General features: G+C 43.1%; 2 protein-coding genes across 3 annotated transcripts in view; one reads left to right on the top strand and one right to left on the bottom strand.

Moving 5' to 3' along the window:
• The window catches only part of dachd (dachshund d), a 101,869-nt gene extending 92,704 nt beyond the window's left edge, over nucleotides 1–9,165 (top strand). Inside the window, exons 9-12 of the mRNA XM_053439356.1 lie at nucleotides 499–646; nucleotides 1,303–1,461; nucleotides 2,554–2,622; nucleotides 6,564–9,165. Coding sequence (XP_053295331.1) covers nucleotides 499–646; nucleotides 1,303–1,461; nucleotides 2,554–2,622; nucleotides 6,564–6,601 — 414 coding nt within the window. The 3' untranslated portion in view covers nucleotides 6,602–9,165. The remainder of the gene's footprint in view (nucleotides 1–498; nucleotides 647–1,302; nucleotides 1,462–2,553; nucleotides 2,623–6,563) is intronic.
• Nucleotides 9,166–18,159: 8,994 nt separating this feature from the next.
• Nucleotides 18,160–23,234, bottom strand: gpr18 (G protein-coupled receptor 18). 2 transcript variants are annotated; one of them, XM_053440107.1, is made up of 3 exons: nucleotides 22,786–23,234; nucleotides 21,934–21,985; nucleotides 18,160–21,685 (listed from the first exon to the last, which is right to left on the bottom strand). In XM_053440107.1, exon 3 carries the CDS (start codon nucleotides 21,676–21,678, stop codon nucleotides 20,680–20,682), a length of 999 nt encoding a protein of 332 aa, XP_053296082.1. In that variant the 5' UTR covers nucleotides 21,679–21,685; nucleotides 21,934–21,985; nucleotides 22,786–23,234; the 3' UTR covers nucleotides 18,160–20,679. The 2 variants fall into 2 exon arrangements, with proteins under 2 accessions (XP_053296082.1, XP_053296079.1); XM_053440104.1 differs by having other exon boundaries at nucleotides 18,160–21,679; nucleotides 22,786–23,233.
• Between the last annotated feature and the right edge of the window lie 22 nt (nucleotides 23,235–23,256).

The following is a 23,256-nucleotide window of genomic DNA, read 5'->3' as shown; positions in this document are numbered from 1 at the left end:
ACTGAGTCGTTTTTGTGTCTTCTTGTGCACAAACAAACCAACTGACATAGAAACGTAACCTCCTTGGCGGAGGTAACAAAGCAAAGCGGTGACCACAAGGTTCCAAACATTTCCAGCACTCCTATATCAATGCTTTAATTTCTCATTATTTAAGAAGTTATTATCACAAAGAACCTGACTGATGAACGTGCATATGGTCCTGAACCTTGTGCGAGCTAAAAGACATGTTCACTGGTAAAACCGGTAATAAAGGAAGATGAAAGGAGCCATGCAGCAGTGGTCAGCTCAGCCTCCTGTCCTGCTCCACCACCGGGGACAGTAGAACCGCTGTGATTCTCCCTCACTGTGGTTTGCTGTCACTTCATCGTTCATGCCCTTAAATAGCCCACATCACCCTCTCTTACCCTGCACTCCCATCTCCTCTGCATCACTTTGAGTGTGTGTGTATATATTCATGTGTGTGTGTGTATCTGTGTGTGTGTTCATGTGTGTGCACAGGGCTTGCTCAAAGTGGCAATTGACAACGCACGGGCTCAGGAGAAGCAGGTGCAGCTGGAGAAGACGGAGCTGAAGATGGAGCTGTTCAGAGAGCGGGAGCTCAGGGAGACTCTGGAGAAGCAGCTCGCCATGGAGCAGAAGAACAGAGGTACCGCCTGGCGCTGAATCCAACCTGCCAGCAGCCGTGTGTGTGTGTGTGTGTGTGTGTGTGTGTGTGTGTGTGTGTGTGGGCAGGCGTTAACTCGTGTGTATTTTTCGCAGACTTCATAGGCCTTTGCACACGCAGACGTGATAGTTGTTGAGTGCACGCACACGGCCCTGCATGTTTAATGTTGACTTTATTGAAACTGTGACACGAGTCGTCGTCTATTTCTTCGGTTGCACGTAATCTGCTTAGCGCCGGGTTTGCTTTCTAATAGTCAGTTAACATAATTGGAAATACACATCACACTTAAAGAAACTCACTCCGGCTCTCATGTTAAATGCATCAGATTCATACGCTAACTGTGCCGTTTATGTTTAATGAGAAAAATTCATGAAAAATATCCCAATAAATTTTTCAATTTGCTTTAATTCCCTCCAGCGGTTTGCGAAGCCGCAGCCAGTATTTGCTCTGATTCTCCGTTAAGGGGAAGATCTTTATATATGATAAAATATTAAGCATTTTTTTATATATCAGTATGAGACTTTCTTATTTTTTAATGAGGTGATTATATCTGAAATAATCAGATTTCAGTCAAAAGAAGTGTCCTCGAATCTGCCCCAGACTTCATTTATCACAACCGTGGTCTTTTCTCATGTCAGCGATCATCCAGAAGCGTCTCAAGAAGGAGAAGAAGGCCAAGAGGAAACTCCATGAAGCCCTGGAGTACGAGTCCAAGAGGAGAGAGGTGGCCGAGCAGACCCTGAAGCAGCCGTCGCCCTCTGACAGCATGCGTTCACTCAACGGTCAGACGCTCCACAGTGAGACACTTGCTATTTCTTCCCCATCTAAAACGTCTTGTGGGTTTTCAGTGTGACAGATGAGGACAAAGAGCAAAATGGGTTCAACTAGTATGATTGTTCAGGAGATCAACGTTACCTGATGGAACTATTTGGATTCCTCAGAGGACTTTATCCTTAGAAACAGAATCATTTTACGAATGGTGTCAATAAATTAGCTCACATCTTTATCCATATCTTATCTACTTCATATTTATGGCAGAGGTAAGTAGATTAATGCTGATTTATGCATGTCTAAAATGCTCAGCCTGTGTTCAAAGGCTGCAACTAATAACAATGTTTTATAATCAATTCATCTGCTGAATATGTTCTCGATTAATTCACTTATCAGTTAGTCTGTGTCTTCAATTAGTGAAAAGAACGTGACATCTTGTTTTGTCCCACTGAAAAAATCTGGAGATATTTTGTTGCAAATTACTTTAAAAAAAGCAAAAAAAAGGAAACCTTTACATTTTAAAAGCACAAACCAGAGGTTGTTTGACATGTAAACAATTAATTCATGTTCAATAAAGCTGCTACCTAAGTCATTTGACTTATAATCGATTAGCTGATTCTTGTTTCCAGCTGTAATCTGCACATATTACCATCTACTTCATAGAAAACACGTTTTTCAAACTAAATGTCCTGCCATCAAATTGTTTTATTTTCAACATATTGGTTGGTTGTGCATATATGTTTATTCTAAATGTATTTTTTACTGTAGTTCATCAACATTATACAGAACAGTGTGGACTAATCAGGCCAGTTACAAAATCCCAATATGACGAATATCGAAACAGTTTTGCTATCGACTCATTTAACCACCAACACATCTGTACTTTTATTTAATCAAACAACAGAATGCACGGTTCACTGCTTTTAAGAGATAATTATCCCGAAGTCTGTACAGATACGAGGGTTGTTTTTATCACCACTGGTAATAATGTCGCTCTCCGTCCAACACACACGTGGGAAGGAGACGTAGCTCGGAGCGTCTTGTTTTTGAATGAACGATGCGTTGTGATAGGTGGATGTCAGGGATGTTTAACGGCGGTGATCCCTCTCTTCTCTCAGACTCTCTGACCCCTGAGATGGAGAGTGACCGCAGCAGTGGAAGAACAGATGCTGAAAGGACAATACAAGGTACAGGGGCTCAGATGAGACAATAAATCTCTCTCTCTTTCTCTGGCTCTCGCTCTCGCTCTTGCTTGCTCTCTCTCTCTCTCTCTCTCACACACAGACGCACACTCACATGGACACACAGACACACACACACACTGCTTCAGTTTATGAACATTAGTGTTTCTGTGCCTGCTGTTCAGGCACACAGCTCACCATCTGGGCCACAGCACTGGGTCAAGATCATTGGTTTTCTGTATAAATAATATTATTCTTTTACTTGACTTCTCAGAGGCGGAGATTCCTTCAGGAAACAGATATACTTTTATTCACAAAAAAAGGAAAAACGATGCACAATGCAGTGAGTAAAACAGGGAAACAACTAGAGGAAGAAGGATGCAGAGAAAGAAAGAATGAAAGAAGTGGTTTGTTTACAGCCCGGGAAGCATTAATGAGTCATAAAACCACAAAAAGCAGTGGAATCCCCCCTTTGATAGTAATAAACGGGGCAAATCAATCCATTTTATGAATAAGCCTTGTACATTTTTAATGGTTTGTTTGTTTGTTAGCCTTGGGGGTGCAGTATGTGTTTGGGGAAGGGCGCTGTAGTGATAACCTCGGTAGACTGTCTGCTATCTGTGTTTACCCAGATCCACGACACCTCGCAGAGGTTGAATATCCTCATTATTGCTCCAACGTCTTCCTTTAATACGCCTCGGCCGCGTCCGCTCACCACCGTCTCTTATCGGCGAGAGAGGTCCCAATTTATCTTGGTGGAAAATGCTCCATGTAAATTGCTGCTTAAAAAGTGGGAGAGAAAAAAAATATTCGTCTTTTTATGCAAGAATAAGTTGGGTCCCTTGAATTCTTTAATGTTTGATTAGTCTACTTGAACTGGGGTTTTTTGTGTGTGTGTGCGTAAAAAAAGAAAGAAAAACCTACTTAGTGAAATGATGACTCCTCCCTAATTAAATGTCATTCAGTCACTGCGGGGATCTGAGAGGAGTTTGATGTCCAAAAAAAGGAAATCCATATGTCATCATTTAAACACAAAGATAACTTCTAGATACAGCGTAATTATAGCCCCTTATTTCATACCAAATTAGTATATTTAACCAGAGCGTTTTACACTTAGATGATGAAGAGCCGGCTCTTTGTACTCTAATTGTATCAAGTTGAATGCGTTAACGCTTTACACTCCGGATACACTGCAGCCATTGTCCCGTTTGAATGTAAAGTTTGGGTTGAAATGGAGCAGAATTGGTGTTTCTCTTTTTATGTTTGATCCCTGGTTGCACCAGTGAGCCCCGGAGCAGATCATTTATTTTCGGGGGTCTCTCAGTCCCTGTGATCACTGCATGGAATAGCAGAATGAAGGAGGAAACTGAACAACACGCTGCACTTTGTGTTTTTCTTCAATTAGAGAAGCATTTGTCTGCCACCCATGTCTCCTCTGCTCTACTCCGCAAGCCTCACTGTATAATTAACCTCGAATGGCAAAAAATGATGTTGATGAATTACACGAGCAGGAGGAGAAAAAAAAAAAAACAAGCCTATCACTCGCATGAAAGCCGAGAGAAATGTGTGGGTATATTCTCAACTCCAGACTCAGGGAGGCGAACGGCGAGAGAGAGTGTGGGGGGGGGGGGGGAAATAATAATGAGGGCATAATTTTAGAGAACTAATTATTTCTATTTGTCTTTTGTCACACTTCTCTAATTCTGCGATATTAACACAGTCTGTGTTTATTAATTGCTTTTGCAGTGTTTTGAATCGGGTCCAAGTGGGAACGTGGCTCTTTTCACAGGCAGGCGAGCTACTGGGACTGTACCTCGCCAGTACTGCCTGGCAACGGTGCACATGCCAGTATCTTCCCCCGGTATCTCCGCCGGTTCCCTGCCGCTTCCCACTCGATGTGTTCGGCAAGTTTACACGACCCTGTGCACAGAGATAAAGTTCTTTGTTGCAAGATTAAACATCAAAACAGTTAAAGTGAAATTAAAATTAAATGAATGAATGTCACTGAAGCAAAAAAGGCTGTAATTAATGGATCCCTTAATTGTCTTCATAAAATATTTGCATGGGCATAATTTGCATAATTTCCATGTATTAATTAATCTTTCAAAGGAATTTTATGCTGAGAGAAGCCAAAAATTCCCTTTGTTTTATTTAGCACCTAATGAAATATTTATTCTCTTTAATGAACTTTTCATCTCGATTTGAATATAAAAATACTAAAGTTTGAGCGTATTATAACGAGACGTTCTTTCGTAAAACGGCGCAGATCAAGATGTCACCGTTTTGCTATTTGTGTGCAGACGTGTCAACATTTGTTCAAATGTGAAAATGGATCGAGAATCGCTCATCAGACCCTCGTCACTTATCCCCCGCCCTTCGTGATGATTTCATCTATCAGAAGGGAAACGCCGCAAATATCCAGCGTCCTCTCGACAACGCATTAGCTGTCATCAGCCCTCAAATAATCAGACAGTCTTTGTTTTCATTAACACCCCCTATAGCTGTGAGGATGGGCAGGCAGACAGGGTGTGAGGTGAGCGTGTGATGTTTCTTCTGCTCGTGCCCAGAGAGGCGCGCACGCTTGTGTGTGTGTGTGCGTGCGCGCGCGTGTGTGTGTGTCAGGTTGTGTATCCCGGCTCTGCGCTATAGCACCGTGCGTTCACGCCGTAATGACTTTTACACAGAGCTCAGTGGTTGCTGCTTGAATAGAGGCAGCCAGAGTGCAATGCCTCCGAGACCCACGGCAGTGCTGGGTAATTAGCCTGTGTGTTTGTGCAGCCCCCTCCACCCCCCTCAACCCCCCACCCCCCTCCTCGCACACACATAACATGACCAAGCCTTTGTTGTCTCCACTCTCTGTGCACAAAGCATAAAACACAGGCTAAGGAGGAGAAAAGGACTAATTGATAAGATAGTGATAAAACAAAGTAATAATCAACAAAAAGAAAGTTGATAGACTAGGAATCCTGTCGCTCCTGTGTGTATCGGCCTCGGAGTGAAAACCAGGTGTGTTCTCCAGCATCTCTGCAGAACAGGACTCCAGCGTGTCCTCCTCGATGTCCTGCGCGGCCCGTGTCATGTCCGACAACTTCCTCGCCTGCTAAATGTCTTTGTGCGTCCGTGTGTTTCTCTTTAACGTTGAATTATTTAGGCGCGCTGCCACAGAGAGGTGCGCTTCTTCGGAAGGCTTTAACTGTAGCGTTCTCCGGCAGAGGAAACGTGAAGGTAATAAACGTCAAACATGCTCCTGAGCTGTGCCTAACAGATGCTTTTACCAGCTCAGCGTCGGAGCAGCGCTGCTCGCTCAGGCGAACACTCAGACACGAGCGTTTCGCTGCAAATGGACAAAGCTCGTTAGGTTGGAGGTGTCTGGAGATAACGCGGCGGAGGAATGTCTGCTGTTTTCAATAAACACTATTTCCATGCAGGAAATGTCACTTAGAGAGCGCTTTACATCGTCAGCGCGGTAATATGTTCGAACAAGCGTATCAGTAGAGATGTCTTAAACACGTGCAGCACACGGAGCTGATACCTATCATGGCTGCTTTTACACTGTGTGTTTTGTGGGTCATGAAATATGCATGTTACACTGTAATTATATGTGTATGTCCTGCCTAATGCACTGAGTATGATCTTAAGTACAATGGTGAAGCAACTTTGAATTACAATATTAAATAACGCACAATTTTTTTTTTCTTCTAATCTGTGTATCTTGTAAGTAAGAAAATGGGCGTACGTGATATTTAATCGTATTTGTCACGGCCTCTAACTTTATCTCATCCTTAAATTGGTTTATGAAGCCGCGGTAACGCTGCTGAAATAGAAAGACTGGAGGGCAACATTTCAAAGTTACGTTTCATCAACAATCACATCCTGAATGCTGCGTTCTCGTCAGCAGGATGTTCGCTGTTGGCTAATCCCTGGCTCCTGTGTGTCCTCTGTTGCAGATGGAAGGCTGTTCCTGAAAACCACCGTGATGTACTGATAAGGCCGCGAGGAGCTGGAGGAAACAAAAAAAAGATTTCATGAAAAAAAAAATGAGAGAGAGAGAAAGAAAGAAAAGAAAAACCCATGAAGATTCTCGACGGCCCTTATCCAGGCTGATTTAATAGTGGAAAGAAGTCAAGCTGCTTGTAGGAGTTCAGTGGAAATGCTGTGTTCACCCGAATGCTGGAGGAGGTTGTGTCTGAATGTAGAATAAGAAGTCTTTTATTCCACCACCAGAGGCCGAAGCAAAATAGTTTGATAAAGCAGGTTTTGACGGGTTGGCCTAACGTGAAGGATAACATATATATTGAGCACAGTAAAAAATGTACCCATGGTACACTGTTGGTTATAACTCGTAAATTCACAGCACTGAAGATTTTTATACTGTATCTCAGCCAGCGGGAAAGCTTCGAAACCGAAAATTCGACTGAAGGTTTGTTTTGTATTTCAAATTGAATTTTGAGAAGCCCACCGCGTGGAGATGAACCTCGCGGAGAGGGCGAAAAAAAAAAAAAGAAGAAGTGTGAATCTGTCCACGTGTTCATCAAAAGAGAAGACTGATGTTTTGATTTCAATGTTTTCTAAATTAGATGACAATACAATCAAGTTTCCTTTTTACCATTGTTGTATATACATGATCGGATGATAATGATAGGAACAACTCACTCTATCGAGCCCCAGCGGATTGATGAGGTATGTGTATATAACGTTAAGAGGTATTGTGTATGCAGTAGAGCTATTAGGCAAACAATACCACCATTTATATAAACCTACAGTTTTGTTTTGTTCTATTTCTGAGCCATCATTCTTTCCTATAGCTGCCATTTTGGTGAGAAAGCATGCAGGCATGTAAATGTTTGTCCTGGAATTATGATATTTAATAAATCCTATATTGTGCTGAACAAATACTAGGGTTGACTCACTCGAGCCCACAGGATTTTGAAAAACATAACTATCCGACATTTCACTTTCCAAAAGACTTTTGCTGTGGATAGTACTGTAATCTTTGTAACAGAGGTAATATTTCTTGGAATTTACTGTACATTTGTCATGAGACTCACTCAAACGTCGGCGCCTCTCGATACTTTTACAGAAAAAAAGAAGAAAAAAAAGATCCAGACTAATTATGACCTTGTGTCGGCTTCAGCAACAAACGGTCACGACACAAATGTTTCCAATCTCGACGCCATTTAGTGACCACACTGCTCAGATCCCCGGTGAGCCGACACAAACGCACTCTTCTTTTTTTAGAGTGCGCGGCGACATCCTGACGAGAAGAAGAACTCGTGATAAGTTTTGATTTTTCTCGTTACTTTCCCTGAAGACTTCTGAATTTCCGTGCTGAACCACCTGTGTATATTCTCTAGACATGAGCTGATGTCAGTCGTTTAACTGCAAACCAGTTTAGACCTTATGTGTTACAATCAGGAGAGGAAGAGGAGGATGAGGAGGAGGAGTGTCCCATGTTCACAATGTGTTTGTTCTTTTTGTTCTCAATGGAGTGTCTAGGTCTGTTGTCACTGATAACTTATATAGCTTCTCGAATCATCTCTTCATTGTATTTCAAATTCAAATAAAAGTTAACATGTTGATGATAAACTGTGAGTTAATGTTGCCTGAGGTCTTGAATACACTTCTATGTCGATGACACTGTGGTTTGAAGGTGGACGTCCCATATGACACTGGATTAATTGTAACATTTCACGCACAGCCACTGACTCCAGATCGTGTATAAAGATGGACGACATGACAGCTCCCCAAAACTGAAGCCCCCTGGTGGCTGGCTGGAGTATTAGTCATTAAACCCCGCCTCCACTCTAGCTCGATGCAAATTTCCCTGTAACTTCAGTTATTTGATGCCATAAAAGTAAGTGGCAGCAAGATGACTCCTGATTGGCTCAGCGCATGCATTTGCAGGAACTCAACACCACGGCTCCGCCCCCTCGATTTTTACTTCGCGGACTAGCTGCAAATAACTTCCTTCATATTCTACATGAATGTTGGATATTTTAGCTTTATTTCATGATAGTGGGAGGCGTCGTCCATCTTTGTATTTATTCTGATGCCACTGACACGTAGGCATCAGTTGAAGATGAAAATGTAGGCGAGTGATGGAAACAACTGCTTTTCTTTGCAACTCAAAATAATTGTTGTGTTTTCAGCGTGTGCGTTTTTTTGACACCTTTAATATCAGCCCTCAGTCTTTTAACAAATTTCTGTGTTTTATATATGGCTTAAAAAATTTAAACATTACAGGTATATTGTACTGTAGAAAAACAAATGAGCATATTGTTCTTCCATTTATATTGAAGTTTAAAAAAAAATTGTATGTGTCTTGAAAGGAGAACGTCTTCTTTGAGTTTTTTCCTTCAGTGCGTGAGTGTGTGTGTGTGTCACGTTTAAATGCATTGGCTAATCCTGGTGGGGGGGGGAATGTGTAAATGAGCGGGTGACCAAGCTCAATGTAAATGAATAATTTCATGTGTACTTTCAAGTGTGTGACACTAATTCACAATATATCACCATAAAATAAACACTTGCAGTTTAACCAGTTGTGCACAATGTAGGGTGATGCATCATACTGTTTACTTTAAAAGAAAATACACCCAGGCATTGAGGGAGTTGCTTTTTTTCATTTTCTTCTTTTTCAAAATGTGACATTGTCTTTTATTGTGGAGCTTACAAATACAAACTTCTTCTTTTCTCATAACGATTATTAATAATGGCTGTTGAGTAACATTATTTATTTCTGCTCTCAATACACAATAGGCATGTGCAGGGATCATTTCAGAGCAGTAACAGGTACAGCTCTGGAAACACATATAAAATATGAAATGGACATTGAGAGACAAATTTCTCTAGTAAGCAATTCTGAGGGAAATGTGTTGACACAGCATGCTTGGCCCATTCCCATTTTGCTTGCTTTTTAAAGCACGGCCACAACACAGCCACCCAGATGAATAATTGACTGATTGCTGCATAATTCAATGCTGCATTGTAAAAACCCAAGGCCTGAAATATTTCAAGCTTTTTTCTTCTTCTTCGTATTAAGGAAATTAGGTTAAAGTTTCAATCAACCTTGAAAGAACAATATGACACACTGGGCGATCAATCACCGAGCCACGCTGCCCGTCGGGTTCACGCTCACTCCGACTGCTGCTGCTCCTCCTTGAAATCCAACTCTGACATCTCGTCCACTTTATCTGTTTAATGACTCAAGCGTTCCTCCTCTTTCACCGCAGTGAAAGACTCACTCTGCTCGCCGCCAATGAGCTCGTGAGACGTGAGCTGTTCACAGCCATTACTCCGATATTCTGTTTATTTCTCTATCTGATGCCTTTTTCTGCGCCCGGCATCCGAGAGCAGAGGCCCCGCAGCTACATGTTTCATATCACTGCACATTTTGTAATAAATTCAATTCAGTACAAATATGACCATGAGGCACAAAGACTTTAAATACCAAATGTGCATTATAGCTGTGTTGCTGCATTTGCTGTGGTGTGGAAAGTGCAGCCCTGATTGCATATTCAAAGCGTCAGCAGCCGTGTGCTTTATTTACTTGGCATGACGCGGAGATGTGCTCATGAAGACATCATCCAGATGTGATTATTCTGCCTGATCCCGTCTCTCCTCTCTTTCTTTGCCTAATGTCACATTGCTCACTTTGTTGCTGTTTAGCGTTTGCTTGACCAGCTGAAGAAAACTGCTCCCGACACTGTCTGCAGATTTTTTCTTCTTTTTTTTTTACACTTTAAGGGTAAAAAAGTTTCACAAGAGAGAAGAGAAGTTGTATTTATACGCCAGCATCGCACCGACTGCAGTGTTAACCCCGACCCTGCTAATTCTCTGCTCATCATCACGACCAGGCAACGGCCATTTAGTGCAAAGCAGTAATTCTGCATGTCTTGATAAGTCCGTGGTGCCCCGAGTCTGCAGAGAGACATTAGGAAGGTGCCGGCTGATAGTCTGAAAGATAGGACTAATGTCACCTAATCAGATAGACCATTATGTATTAGCGAAACTACAAAACAGTTTTATCTGACAAGGGCCAGGCCACATTACCTAAATTAACATTTTGCAAGCGTGAACATGGAAGACCACAGAGGCGAGGGGAGGGCTATAGGACTGCGGCCTGCGCTTAGACATTCGGCAGTAATTATTAATTTATGATTGTCTCTGGTCTTAATGAAAATGAAAGCCAGGAAAGAGAACAGGGAGGGATAATGTGGCGTGAAATTGAGTTTCATTTGTACAGGGGCCACCTTTTAACTTTGCGCTTCTTAGGCGGAAATGGAGCTGAGCGATTCCCCCCTCTCTCTCGCTCCCTCTTTCTCTCCAGAGAATGTATCTCAGTGTTTTCTCTTTTTTTTCCCCATCATGTTCTCTCTTTCAGTGTCTCAGTCAAAGCGTGTTCATATCCTCTCATCCTTTTGTGATATTTGGGGCCAACACGCCCTTTAACATCTCCATTACTCGTGCGAGGCCTTTTCAAAATGACACAAGGCTCTTTGATGTCTGATAACTATGTCAACAAGTTTCTTGAATGGAAATGTCTCTGCACAGTGTTGCTTTAATGTCAACCGGGCAGCACAGAAAGGTCTGCCATCAGGTTGGAATGAGAGCGGCCCGAAGAAAGGTAGATTGATTGTGTTGACTGTAATACACCGTTGATGTGATACAAGAAATAAGTTTAAAGTGATTATAATTTTTTATTTAATGGAGGTATATGCTGGTAACGCTGATCCCTGTGGGAGGGGACATGCCAATTCAAAGCTTACACTCAACACTGAGGTGATAATGGTGTAGCAGCAGGGAAGATGGAGGTGATAAGGGTCTGTGCAGAAATATATGCACACACGCTGGGCATTAGGTCATTCATATATATGTAAAAATATAGATTTATGTATTATTTAAGTATTGTATTCTGGCAACTATATTTTTGGTTTATTTTTTGGCTTATATCAATGCACATGACATGGAAGACATCGATTTTGGGTTGGGCGGGATATGGCCACATGGGGGCAGTTGGATAATTAAATGTCTGATGGAAAAATGGCAACATCTACTAGAGTTGTGTTTTTGGACATCTGATGAATCAAAACATCCAACATTAATTGTATTTTAGCTTCTAGTTTGGTCTCCACCACCTCCTGAGGGAAATGTCTGGTTCTTAAGCTGCTAAATGTCCCACTCTGTTCACCACCAGCTGCACTCAAGTGGATTTCTACAGGTTTATTCTTTTCTGGAGACATTTTTATTTATGGTGTTGATGGAGGGGGCAGTTGGATATTTACATGTTCAGGGCCACATTGATTACAGTTGTGTTTCTGGTCACCTGATGAATCAGAGTCCAGTATTCACTGTCTTTTTGCTCTGGTTTTGGCCTTCACCACCTCCCGAGGGACATTCTTTTCAATATTTTACGATAATTTTAAAACACCAGAATAATAACTCCTAAAATAATTGTACTGCAATTTTTTTTTATTTGCTGCCCCCTCACAGCTCACTTCAAGCGTGATACACCAGTGCAACATTCGACTTTGAAGCTGCTTCACATCTGAGGTGGCGTCTGTAAGCTCTCGCAAAATTACTCACAGCCGGAGTATCCAAATCACCAGGGTTGGTTATATTAAGTCAATTACATTTTTACAATTGTGAGCGAGGGATGGTTAATTTAGTTTGACCCGGGAGCCCCCCCGACACTCCCCCAGATAGCAGATGGATGAGACGAGTGACCACAGGCGTGAGGGAGTGTGTGTCTGAGTGTGTGTGAGCCCATTGGATTAGTCTTCATTTGGCGCCTCTGTCATGAGGGAGGGGAGGAACGAGCACAGTGTGGCAGAGCAAAGCAAACACACAGGGTCAGACAAACACACACAAACACAAGCGTGCGCTATTACCCCCCCCCCCCCCCCTCCCTCACTTCAGCTCATCAACTTTATTTTGCAATCTTCCCTCAGAACCATTAGAATACCCTGAAGAAATGACTTTCCAATTAAAGCGGATCTAGAAGAAGAAGAAGGTTTTTTTCTTTTTTTTTTATCTCTGGCTCCTGGAGTTCTTTATTCCAATAATTTAAATTGGAATTGATTTTTCAATTTACCCGCTGACTGCTATGGACACAGAGCAGGGGCCAAATGGAGCCACGTCCCCGGAATATTTGTCACCATGGCGCGCCCCATGTAAATTTGCACAAGCTCCCTAAATAGCAATAGATTTCATCCTGTGAGAACAATCAGGCAGGACTTCAAGTGATGATTCAGCAGCATCAGGTATTTATCTCTGACTTTATCTCATGTCACTGGTCTTCCCTTAATTCCCTTAGTTCACTAATTACGACTTAATTCAATCTTGAGAACAAACAATCACAAATCTGTTCAATTACAAAATACTTATAAGAATCTTAGGCTTCGTCCGCACCATTACGTTTTCATTTGAAAGGTCATCAACTGTGGCACAGATACCTTTGGCGTCCACACTACTCGAGACATAGAAAAACACTGCTGGACTCGTTTTAGTATGAAAACTCCAGTGCTGTGTTATTGTCGGGGTGGGCAGAAACAGAAGACATAGACACTCACTACCGCTCACTGATTGGGTCTTTTCTGTCCCGGTGTAGCCTTCATTGGATTCGTCAGGCATTAGCCTCGGTTGCCAGTGTAGAGCGCTACATGAACAATGAGTTGTTTTCAGACATCCGAAGAATCGGCTACGGAGTTAACCTAAGAATTTTCCTTTTCACACCTGCACAACACAACAAGAGATATTCTGCACAGACACATTCGCAACAGCATCAATTCCTCCACGTTAATCAGGCGAGAGGTAGAGCAGCCGAGTGCAGCAGGAAGTGACGTGTTAACTCCGCTGCGTAGTTCACGCAATTTTGAAAGAAAATGTTTTTTGCGTCGGTCACACCCCTGCTGTGTTCACTGCGCGAGTTCAGTGCATGCGTGAAAACAGATTCAATCACGAGCATTGTTGCCCCATGTAGTCTTCGCTTACCGCTGTTTTTACAATGATACAACAATTTACGCCGGTAGGAGACGTGCTATTATTCAAGCAATCTTCAACAATTCTGCAACTTACGAGCAAATGCTTCCTGTTTACACCAGGCCACGCATGCCCAGTGTACGCGAGTGGTCACTTGATAAGTGTTTTCAGGCTGGTGAGTATGGCCGGGCATTCAAACTAATACGTAACCGAAACGCATGTGTGGACAGAGAGAGTTTTAGTTTGAATTCACTGTTTTCCAATGAACATATAGTCGTAAGGCTTTAGCAGCTTTAGCAGCTTATTTGACAAATTGTTCGTGGGTTTATTTTATATGAGGTTGTTTGCGCTCAAAGCGTCGCTCAGGCCAGACCGTTCTATTACACAGCGTCCCCACATGTTCTGAGGAAACAGTAGTCTGGCCAGGGATCCAGAGCCTCACATGTTTGACAAACTGTACCTATGAACTCTGCAGCAGCAGCAGTTCCAGCTGCGTCCTAATGAGCATTTATTGCGTCTCCACTGCAGCGAGCGCTTTGCCGAGCCTACGCTTCAAAGCCGAGCGGCTCCTTCTCGGGCTGCTTTACAGATGCGTCGCGAAAAGCCGAGGCTGTTCCACCGTGGACGAATGGCTCTGTCTTTGGCTCCTGACAGCTGCGCAGGCTTGTTGTTCGCTCTCTCCTGAGTTGTTTTAATAAAGTTGTGCTGCAGGAGTAGTGAGAGAAGATTAATGGACGCACAGGAAGTGTGGCAGTTGTGAGAGGATGCAGGACAGAGCGGGCCAGCAGCCATCTGTTCCCTCTCCTTTACAGCTCTCTTAATGGAGAAGCAAACCAAACAACATGGATCTGAGCCCTGCAGACAGACACTCACACGCACACACACACACACACACACAGGCACACTAACAACCACACACAGCCACACACACACAAACACACACCCACACCCACACACTCACACCTCAGTTGCACACACCTAAACACAAAACATCACTTTATGTGACAGAGATGAGAGCTAGGCTTTTGTCATTGTATTCCCTTGTTGGATATGTGTGTGTGCTGGTTTGTGTGTGTGTGTGTGTGTGTGTGTGTGTGTGTGTTGCTGCCTGTGTGTTCCGATGCCTGTGTGTGCTTGTTTTTTTTTCTACCTTTCAGCGAAATAAAGTTGGGTGTGAGCCATGGCTGTGAGATTTAGATGAAAGACACAGCCTGGATGGAACGTGATTAAGAGATATGTTCTTGAGGCAAAACAGGACTTGGCATTTGCTGAGACAAAACCTAATGAAATTAAAGCAAAACATGGCCATTGTTGTGGAGTGTGTTCTCTGCCTGTGTCACGTTTGAAATGAAACCCTGTCGAAGAGATACGGGGCCGGTGTCTGCCCAGCATCTCCAGCGCACTGCTTTTATTCAGATTTACACACAGGCACTGACTAATGACGGTTGTGCCCAATGATGCCTAAAGCACTTTATGGAGCTGTCTGGGTTATAAAAGATGTTTACTGTGATGGAGCTGAACGGCTCACTGAAACAGTATTATTGTTTACAAGTTATTGTTTCAGATTAATTCACTCAGCAGAATTGTTAAAATTCGGCGTCCAGCGGGCGTGACCACCTCCGGCCCTTCCCTCTGTGGGGGGGGGAGGGATTTCGCGGTGGACTCCACGTTGATCAGCGGGCCCTAATGAAATCCAAAGTCGGACTGTTCCTCATTTTGTTTATTTTGAATGAACGCAGACCGTGTCACGTTAAATGACAGGACGGCTCGTCTCCCTCTTCCTCCCAGTGAAGACATCTGTACGACATGATGAAGTTTCCTCTCCGAGTATCAATCCTGTAATTGAGCTCAGGGAGAGGAGACGTGATGTGCACACAGAGGAAGTGGAAGCCCCCGCTCGCTCTTCCCTCTGTCCCTCCTTCTCTCTCTCTCTCTCTCTTTCCCTCCCTGTCTCGCATCCAGACACGGGCTAACTCTGTGTCTTCACTCTTAATACCCGCTTTTACATTCGATTTGTCAGTCACCTCTCTGCAGACGCTGCTTTAGCATCAGCCGCCGCAAAGTCTCTCATTGTCCGGGGCGCACTGGGCCTTGGCAGAGAGAGGACAGGCACAAGTGGAATCTCAGGAGAGCATCTCCTCGCAGCGCCACATCCTGAGCGAGACAGAGGCCTGGAGCTACCATGTCTTCACTCGTGTCTCTTTATCTGTCTCGTAACGTTGCTTTTCCTAACGTCGCCTCTTCGGATCCCGTGGATCATGAGGAAGCTGAAGTGAGAGCGGATTAAATATTAACACAACCTGACACAGTCCCCAGCGGAGCTCCTTGGCCACTTCACATGATACAATTAAAAACATCCCCGCATGCATCGAGTGGGAACACTTATCAACAACGCGCTTGCTTCACAGAGTCAAAAAATAAATCTTATATTAATCTATGGAGAACCCCCTACAAGGAGGAGGCCAAGGTTTCCATGCAGCCACTTAGCTGAGTAAGAGAGCTGGAAATAAAAACACAGAGAGGGAGATGAGGGTCTTACATTATTTATACGAGCTAATGGCGGTTGACTGTGCGCGCCAATCGGCAACAGAACAATCTGCTGAAATAGACACACAGCTGTAATCAAGGCCATACATTCCCTCTTCCTCTCCTGTTCTCTGCTAACGGCTCGGTCAATTGGAGTCAGTTTAGCAGCATTTGAATCTCTCGCAGTAGATTATCTCCTTTTAATGGAGACAAAGGACAACGCGGGAGTAGATGGCCACTAACAGAGGAGCAGATTATACCTCTGTGAAGCTATCCCGGACAAAACTGTGTACAGGGGGGATCCCGCACACAGCCCGCGACATGTAAGATATCACCGTGCATCTACCGCAGATAAGAACAATAGCACATGTGCTCTACCTCGTTCTGTCCGCAAAAGGAACCCATTAGTCTCGTTGTGCAGCCCTAAAGCTCAGCATCGCAGGGGGGGGGGAGCCCGCCGCTACATGCACACACATGTGCCTCTCATTTCCTATGGCAGTCCAGGAGTATCCCTCAACATCCTATTGTAAAGTTTACCAGGGGAGTGATTCGGCGCGTTTAAAAGTGCCCAGAGAGAAACGCCAAATGATGTAAACGCAGGCAGCTGCTCGCCGCTAATGCCGTACAGTAGACAAAGAGGCCCAGGCGAGGCTGGTTGTGTACAGTATCTATATAACATTATGGGCTCTCTTTCATCTCCTCGTGCGCTCTAATTGGAACAACATGAAGACTCAAGGTGTAGTAGAAGTGCAGGGAACCGAGCCTCCAACCGAACGGAGACCTATTTCTGTTTCTGCCGTCGCTCCCAACGCAAACACCGATTTGAGCGGCAGGTGTGTGTGTTTTTGAGATTTTAGCATGTGTGCTAAATTAGGTTACATCCAAAATATTAGCGTGACTTAAACCATTATTTACATTCAGTAGTTGTAGTAACAGATTACTTCTGGCCTTGTGGACTTTAGACAGAGCTCATGGTCTGACAACTTAACTGGTATCCCTCCATTGACCCAACACTAATTATGTTAATGTCATTAAATATCAAGCTGGATTAATTTCAATAAATCAATAAATTTGATCTGTTAAGCCCATATTCACAATTTGCCTTATAGATTATATTGTTATAAACAGTAGAGTGAGGAAACTTAAAATCCTTTTAACAGGGAAATAATCCAGAAACCTAAGAGAGTCTCAAGTGAGGGATCCTTCTCTCAGGACCTTCATTGGCCCTGGGAAAAACCAGTCCATACCAGTCTCCTTAAATTCAAACTGCATTTAACTCCAAACCTTAATAAATATCAGTTCCCTAAATACGCCTCATCCATTTCATCAAAAGCTCTGTATCGTTTCTTTAGAAATTCACACAAATAACAAAGAAAGTGAGTTTCTGTTTCCTGGATGTGGATCGGCACTTGTCCTTCCCTGACTCAAATCACATCGTTCCACATCAGCGTGATAATCTGTCCAGGAGTTTTTGCGTAATCCTGTCGACAAACAAACTGAGTAGAAAACATATCATCCTTTGCCGAAGCAACTATAAATTATATGATTAATAATGTCACTTTCTTTTTCTTGATACATCTTTTTTATACAATGTTGATCCGTCAGTGTTTAGCACCCCCCCCCCCCCCCCCCCCCCCCCCCGATGTGGCATAGGCAGGACATTTCATTCAACTGTTCATTTGTTTTTTTAATACCATTAGCCTTCAACCATTAATCCTTAATCACTTTTAATTAACTGTTTCAGCCATTCATTCACTGGGTAACGATTTCAAACCATTTATCTAAAACTTTTACCTTTTCCGTCATTTGGCCTGTACTTATAACTATTGATTTTAACTATTTATATATTACTTGTGGCTATGCACTATAAAAATGAGTCTAAAACCTTTACCATTGTAGTATTTGATCAATGATGCACACAGTCATTCACTTTTGCCAAACTACAAACACACGCACACACACACACACACACACACACACATATCATATAGTGTGTATACATACATATATTTGCATTACATGAACAGAGAAGAAACAAACTCTTTAGAATCGCGTTTAATAGGAAAGTAATAGTCCAACAAATCAGAAAAGCAAATGCAGCGACACACTGTCATCATTATTTGATAGTGTACTGACATGCAAACTCTATTAAGCTGTCTTCAAATATGCAAAAATGATATGATTTTACAATGATTACATATTCACTTCCCCAGCTGGCTGGCTCCGAGCGTCTCCATTTGTCATCGACTATTGTGTCCAATTATATGATTAGCTTTGAACACTCCAGCACTTCGAGAGCTCTCGTGTGTTCTGCCGCGCAGAGTGATTCACAAACAAAGTCATTACAACATGTATTCACACATATCAAATAACAAAACAGATGGCCACTGTGCTCGCCGCCTGATTTGTTTTCCACACGAGTGGTAGGGGAGAAAAAAGAAAAAAAGTATTTTGTCTGAGCTGTGCTTAATGCTGACTGTTTTTTATTCCCAAAGAAGAGCAGCTGGCTGCCGCGCTGTTAGATCAGCTCCTATGAAAGACAATCTTGTTTTCATTAATTTCTCTACAACAAAGGCACTTGTTGGGAAGATTTAGAATTACAGCTGGTAAAGCTTCCGGATAATTCATCACAGGGACTTGACAGGAAACTTAATTGTTTTAAATGCCAGTTGCTGTGAGCGGCGCGGCTGGTTTTTCTTTGATGTCTAACAGGTGGGACAGATAGATGACCCTCTGATGTTTCATTTGACCTTTGACCCCCCGGTCATCAATCCACTCGCAGTCCGCCGGCCAATAAAGCTATCATCGCGTGATGAACTGCACTTCCCAGAATTCCGTGTGAGATGGAAACATCGGAGTCTGCCTCGTCCCAGTTAAACGCGATGTAAATCTACTTCCTCTGTGTGCCCTGGTCATTTCTTGCATATGAACATTGGGTGAACCAATCAGGAAACATATGGACTCTCAGTGCAGTTTGTCCCTTTACCGCTGCGGCACACTGACTTATCTCTGTGGGAATTTAACTGCTTGTAAAGACGTGAGAGTTTAACACGAATAAAACCAGACTCACTTTAAGAAACACCACCGACACGGCGGCTTCCTAATTGTCTGAGACACTACGCAGTTACTCAGCTCCACTGACTCACTGTCTAATCCAGTTAGGACTGTGTTGCTCAGACACACTAAGTTGATTATTTTAGAAATTGGAAACACCAAATCAATTCTTAGCTCCTGAGATGTTGGTGCGTGACACGTATCAGAGCCGTCACATTCAAACATGAGTGTTTTTTTTACAAAGAAAAAACGTCACCCATTCAGTACATGTTAGCTCTTCTGTCATTTGAGGAACGCTGGTCAGCTGTTTATCCTTTTCTTTATTAATATTGAACAAATCACAGGTCCAAATGGCACCAAATTCAGAACTGCACAAGGGACATTATCAATACACAAATCAAGGGCGAGATGCACATTCCTCATTCATAAACCTGATTGTACATTAGTAGCTAGATAAACTGATATTTCAGAATCTTGCTTCTAACTCCTGAGACCCGACATGAAAGCATCCCGGTGCAGGAAAGAGTTTTCTCTCTTAAGGTGGAGGTTGCTCTAAATCTAGCAGATAACCTCACTGACATCTCTTGAGGATGTTACTGTAAATGCACTTCAAGTGACTGAATCATTTAGCATCTAATCAATATGATTCGCAGTGCACCATAAACACACTTCAGTCCTGGTTGAGGGAGCCGTTACGGATGTAGTTAACTTCTCTTTTAGGCGTCGACGGCATCGAGAGAGAAACGAAAGATTTGCTCTCGTGAAGACGTTTGAGATGTAACAACATGCAGAAACCAAAACGGGAGAAGTAACTCTGCACAAGACACAGAAGGATCCAGCCCTCTCCTCGTCAATCCTGCTCTGGCAGAGAGATGGGATCTCGCTGTGCCATGCTGCCATCACCTGGTCAATAAATTCAGCAACTCTAAATATGTATGTGCAATTATAGATTTGATAGGGTTATATTTACTCCACGGCCATGATGCAACACTGAAGATAAAACAAAAAACATGGTGTACAGACCAAGCAGGAAGAGATCAAACAAGAACCCACCATTGTTTCCTGTAGGCTGCTGTGGAGGCTGTCAGACCCTCTTTGGTTGTCAGGTGACATAGTGAAGAGGCTGAGGAGGGTTTCAGTATCTATTCACAGAGTCAGACCAAACACTGAGATACTGTGTGGGGGGGCTTTTATCTAAACCATCACCGGCTTTATTTCCGCTTGCATTTGTTACACCTGAGCCACTCACTCCGACGCTGTGTCTGCCAGAGCAGAGCTGCACAAAAAAAACATCTCAAGTCTCATGGGTGAGTCAATCAGCTCCGAACACAGATGTTTTTGCCACAACAGCAGCACTCCCATACTGTGAGTGTAAATCACACCTCGGAAATTAATTGCAAGTTTTGATCCTTTGGATAATGAACTATACTGGGGCGATACATGCAGTGTTACATTTGGCTGAGGGAATCCACAGAACACATACATGTGCGGTGTTCGACGGCCGCTTCATGTCATGGCACTGGTCATGTTGCTCATCGTGTGCCGGCTCTTCCGTCTCACACTGCGCAGATAGTTCCTGTACAGGATCACACTGATCACTCGGTCCTGGAACTGTTTGGAGACGATGTAATACAGAATAATGTCCAGCACGGTGCTCATGTTCATCAGGAATGTGGTGAACACCGCCCACGTGCTGAACCCGCCATCTTGGCCCTTCCCCATGAAACGGAGCAGCAAACACACGTGGAAAGGCACGAAACACACCAGCACCTGGATGATGAGCGTGATGATGATCCGGATGGACTTCTGCTTCACTTTAGGTTTGAGTTTCGAGGTGCGGCCGTGGATCAGATTGTCCACGATGACGACGTAGCAGCCTATCATTATACAGATGGGAACCAGGAAGAAGAAGATGAGTCGCACAAAGTTGACAGCATTGTCGTGGCGTAAGTAGACGATGTCCTGCATCTTCACGCAGGTGGTGAAGTTGGAGATTTGATCGGGGTCGTGGTCGGAGAAGAGCAGGGGGACAGTGCAGCCCAAAGTCATGAGCCACACCCCCAAACACGCCACCACGGCCTTGGGGACGTTCCTCAGCTCCTTGCCATGCCTTGGCTGCACGATAGCCATGTAGCGGTCGGCGCTGATCAGAGCAAACAGCCAAAGAGCGATGCAGGGGTAGAAGATGGTGAGAGCGGACATGACCCGGCAGAAGATATCTCCGAAGGGCCAGTAGTCCTGGTGGTGGTAGACCATCCTGAAGGGAAGCAGCAGGATGAAGGTGAGGTCCACCATCGCCACGTTTATCATGTAGACAGTGACCGAGTTCCTCCTCTTGGTGGTAAGAGAGAAGACCCACAGGGCAGTGATATTGACGATGACTCCGACGATGAAGATGAAGCAGTAGAAGATGAGACCGGCCAGGCGGTACTCCACCGGCCCCTGCTCTGGCCTCTCAGCACTGGAGCCCACAGACATGTTGGAGCTGTTTAGATCCAGCTTCATACTGAAACTTACATAAGTCAGCAGGAAGAAAATGTTTTTTTTAATAGTAGAATATCACTGTTTCTACTTAAAAGTTTTTTATTTGATGTTTTAAACAAACAATCAAGTCTGTAATTAGTAATTCTATAACTTAACATCTGCTCTGAAAATTGCATTTAAAAGTTAAAGATGTCTTCATTGAATAAATCTTTTGACTGAAATGTTAATATCAAATTACAAAATATCTGAAGAGAAAAAGTTGATATTGCAACTTACTTTTGAACATGATGTGGAAATATTCACTCAAGTGTCCATACGCGACTGAAATCTTGAAAAAAACAAAAACATTAAAAAAGTACTTAATATTTGGATTTATTTTCACAGTTCTTGTATTTGAAAGAAACTGATTTGAGAATAATTGGGTTTCAAGAAGGAACAGTGTGGTTGAAATAACCAGAAGATGCGTATCTGTGTTTTAAAGCTTAAAACAGAACTTTGAAAACATATATCTTTAAAAGTGAAAAACAGGTAGACTAGGACAAATAAATTATTCTCAAAAAAGAAATAGAACAAATAAATATATGTAATTGTATGTATTACATGCATATAAAAAAAATCTGAGTTACTGGTATAGATGTGGAAGTGAGATCCTTACATGCAAGAAACTTTCTCTGCGCTTGATGAGAAATCATGTGACTTCTGTGGTTCACATTTAAAAATACATGTCCTTGCCTCTGGTACTGTACTTTCTGTCTTTCACTTTTGTATAAGATCACCATCACGGCGATCATTATCGTATTCATATTTTAATTATTTTGAGTTTTTTGCTTTGCCAATCAAAGTCTTGTGAAAGATTATACAAGATTATTCTTCTATCTGCTCCTTTTCATTCAAGATTTGAGATTTTGTGTTTGCATTTAAAACACTTTGTTTCATCGATAAATTAAATCAACGTATATGTGTGAATGTGAATATGATTGTGAGAATAAAACAACGAGGTGATTTACATCAGTTTGTACAAAAACCCAGCATCGATACACACAGATAGTAAATAGCTTTAAAACATCCCCCTTTCCCCTCCATGTTTAAGGCCACACTGATCCCTGAACAATAAAAGACTGAACTTACCACAGAAATCACACAAACATCTTATCAGACTTGCACCAACAGGTTCACGAAGCGGCGCCGCGATTTATCTGAGCACTTTGCTCTAACTGCACAAAACAGGGAAGTGAATGCTCCTTTCTCAAAAGGAGATGTGATGGAAACCGTGGTGAGACCGAGCACGGTGTGAAAGCCCCCATCACTTCCTGTGTCGGCCGTGGGCTGCAGTGGCGTCTGTACTTCAGATTCCTTTACAGTAGCGACGTAGCTGGAACACAAAGGGCTACAGCTTTCCACAGTCTGCAATTACACCCCCTTAAAGAAAATGATGTGCCATTAGAAGTGGGAGTGTGTTTGGCAGGCAGAGAGATGGCAGATTTAGGGCGAGTTATTGATTGGAAAAGTGGGGTCTGTCACAGCACATTAGTTCTCAGGGGAGTAATCCACAGCAGGTTGCTGTGAGAAGCATCTGCTGCTGGAGAGAAGTAATTAAAA

Source organism: Pleuronectes platessa, chromosome 14 (genome assembly GCF_947347685.1).
Source record: "Pleuronectes platessa chromosome 14, fPlePla1.1, whole genome shotgun sequence".
NCBI lineage: Eukaryota > Metazoa > Chordata > Actinopteri > Pleuronectiformes > Pleuronectidae > Pleuronectes > Pleuronectes platessa.
This window is presented reverse-complemented; position numbering and strand designations above follow the sequence as displayed.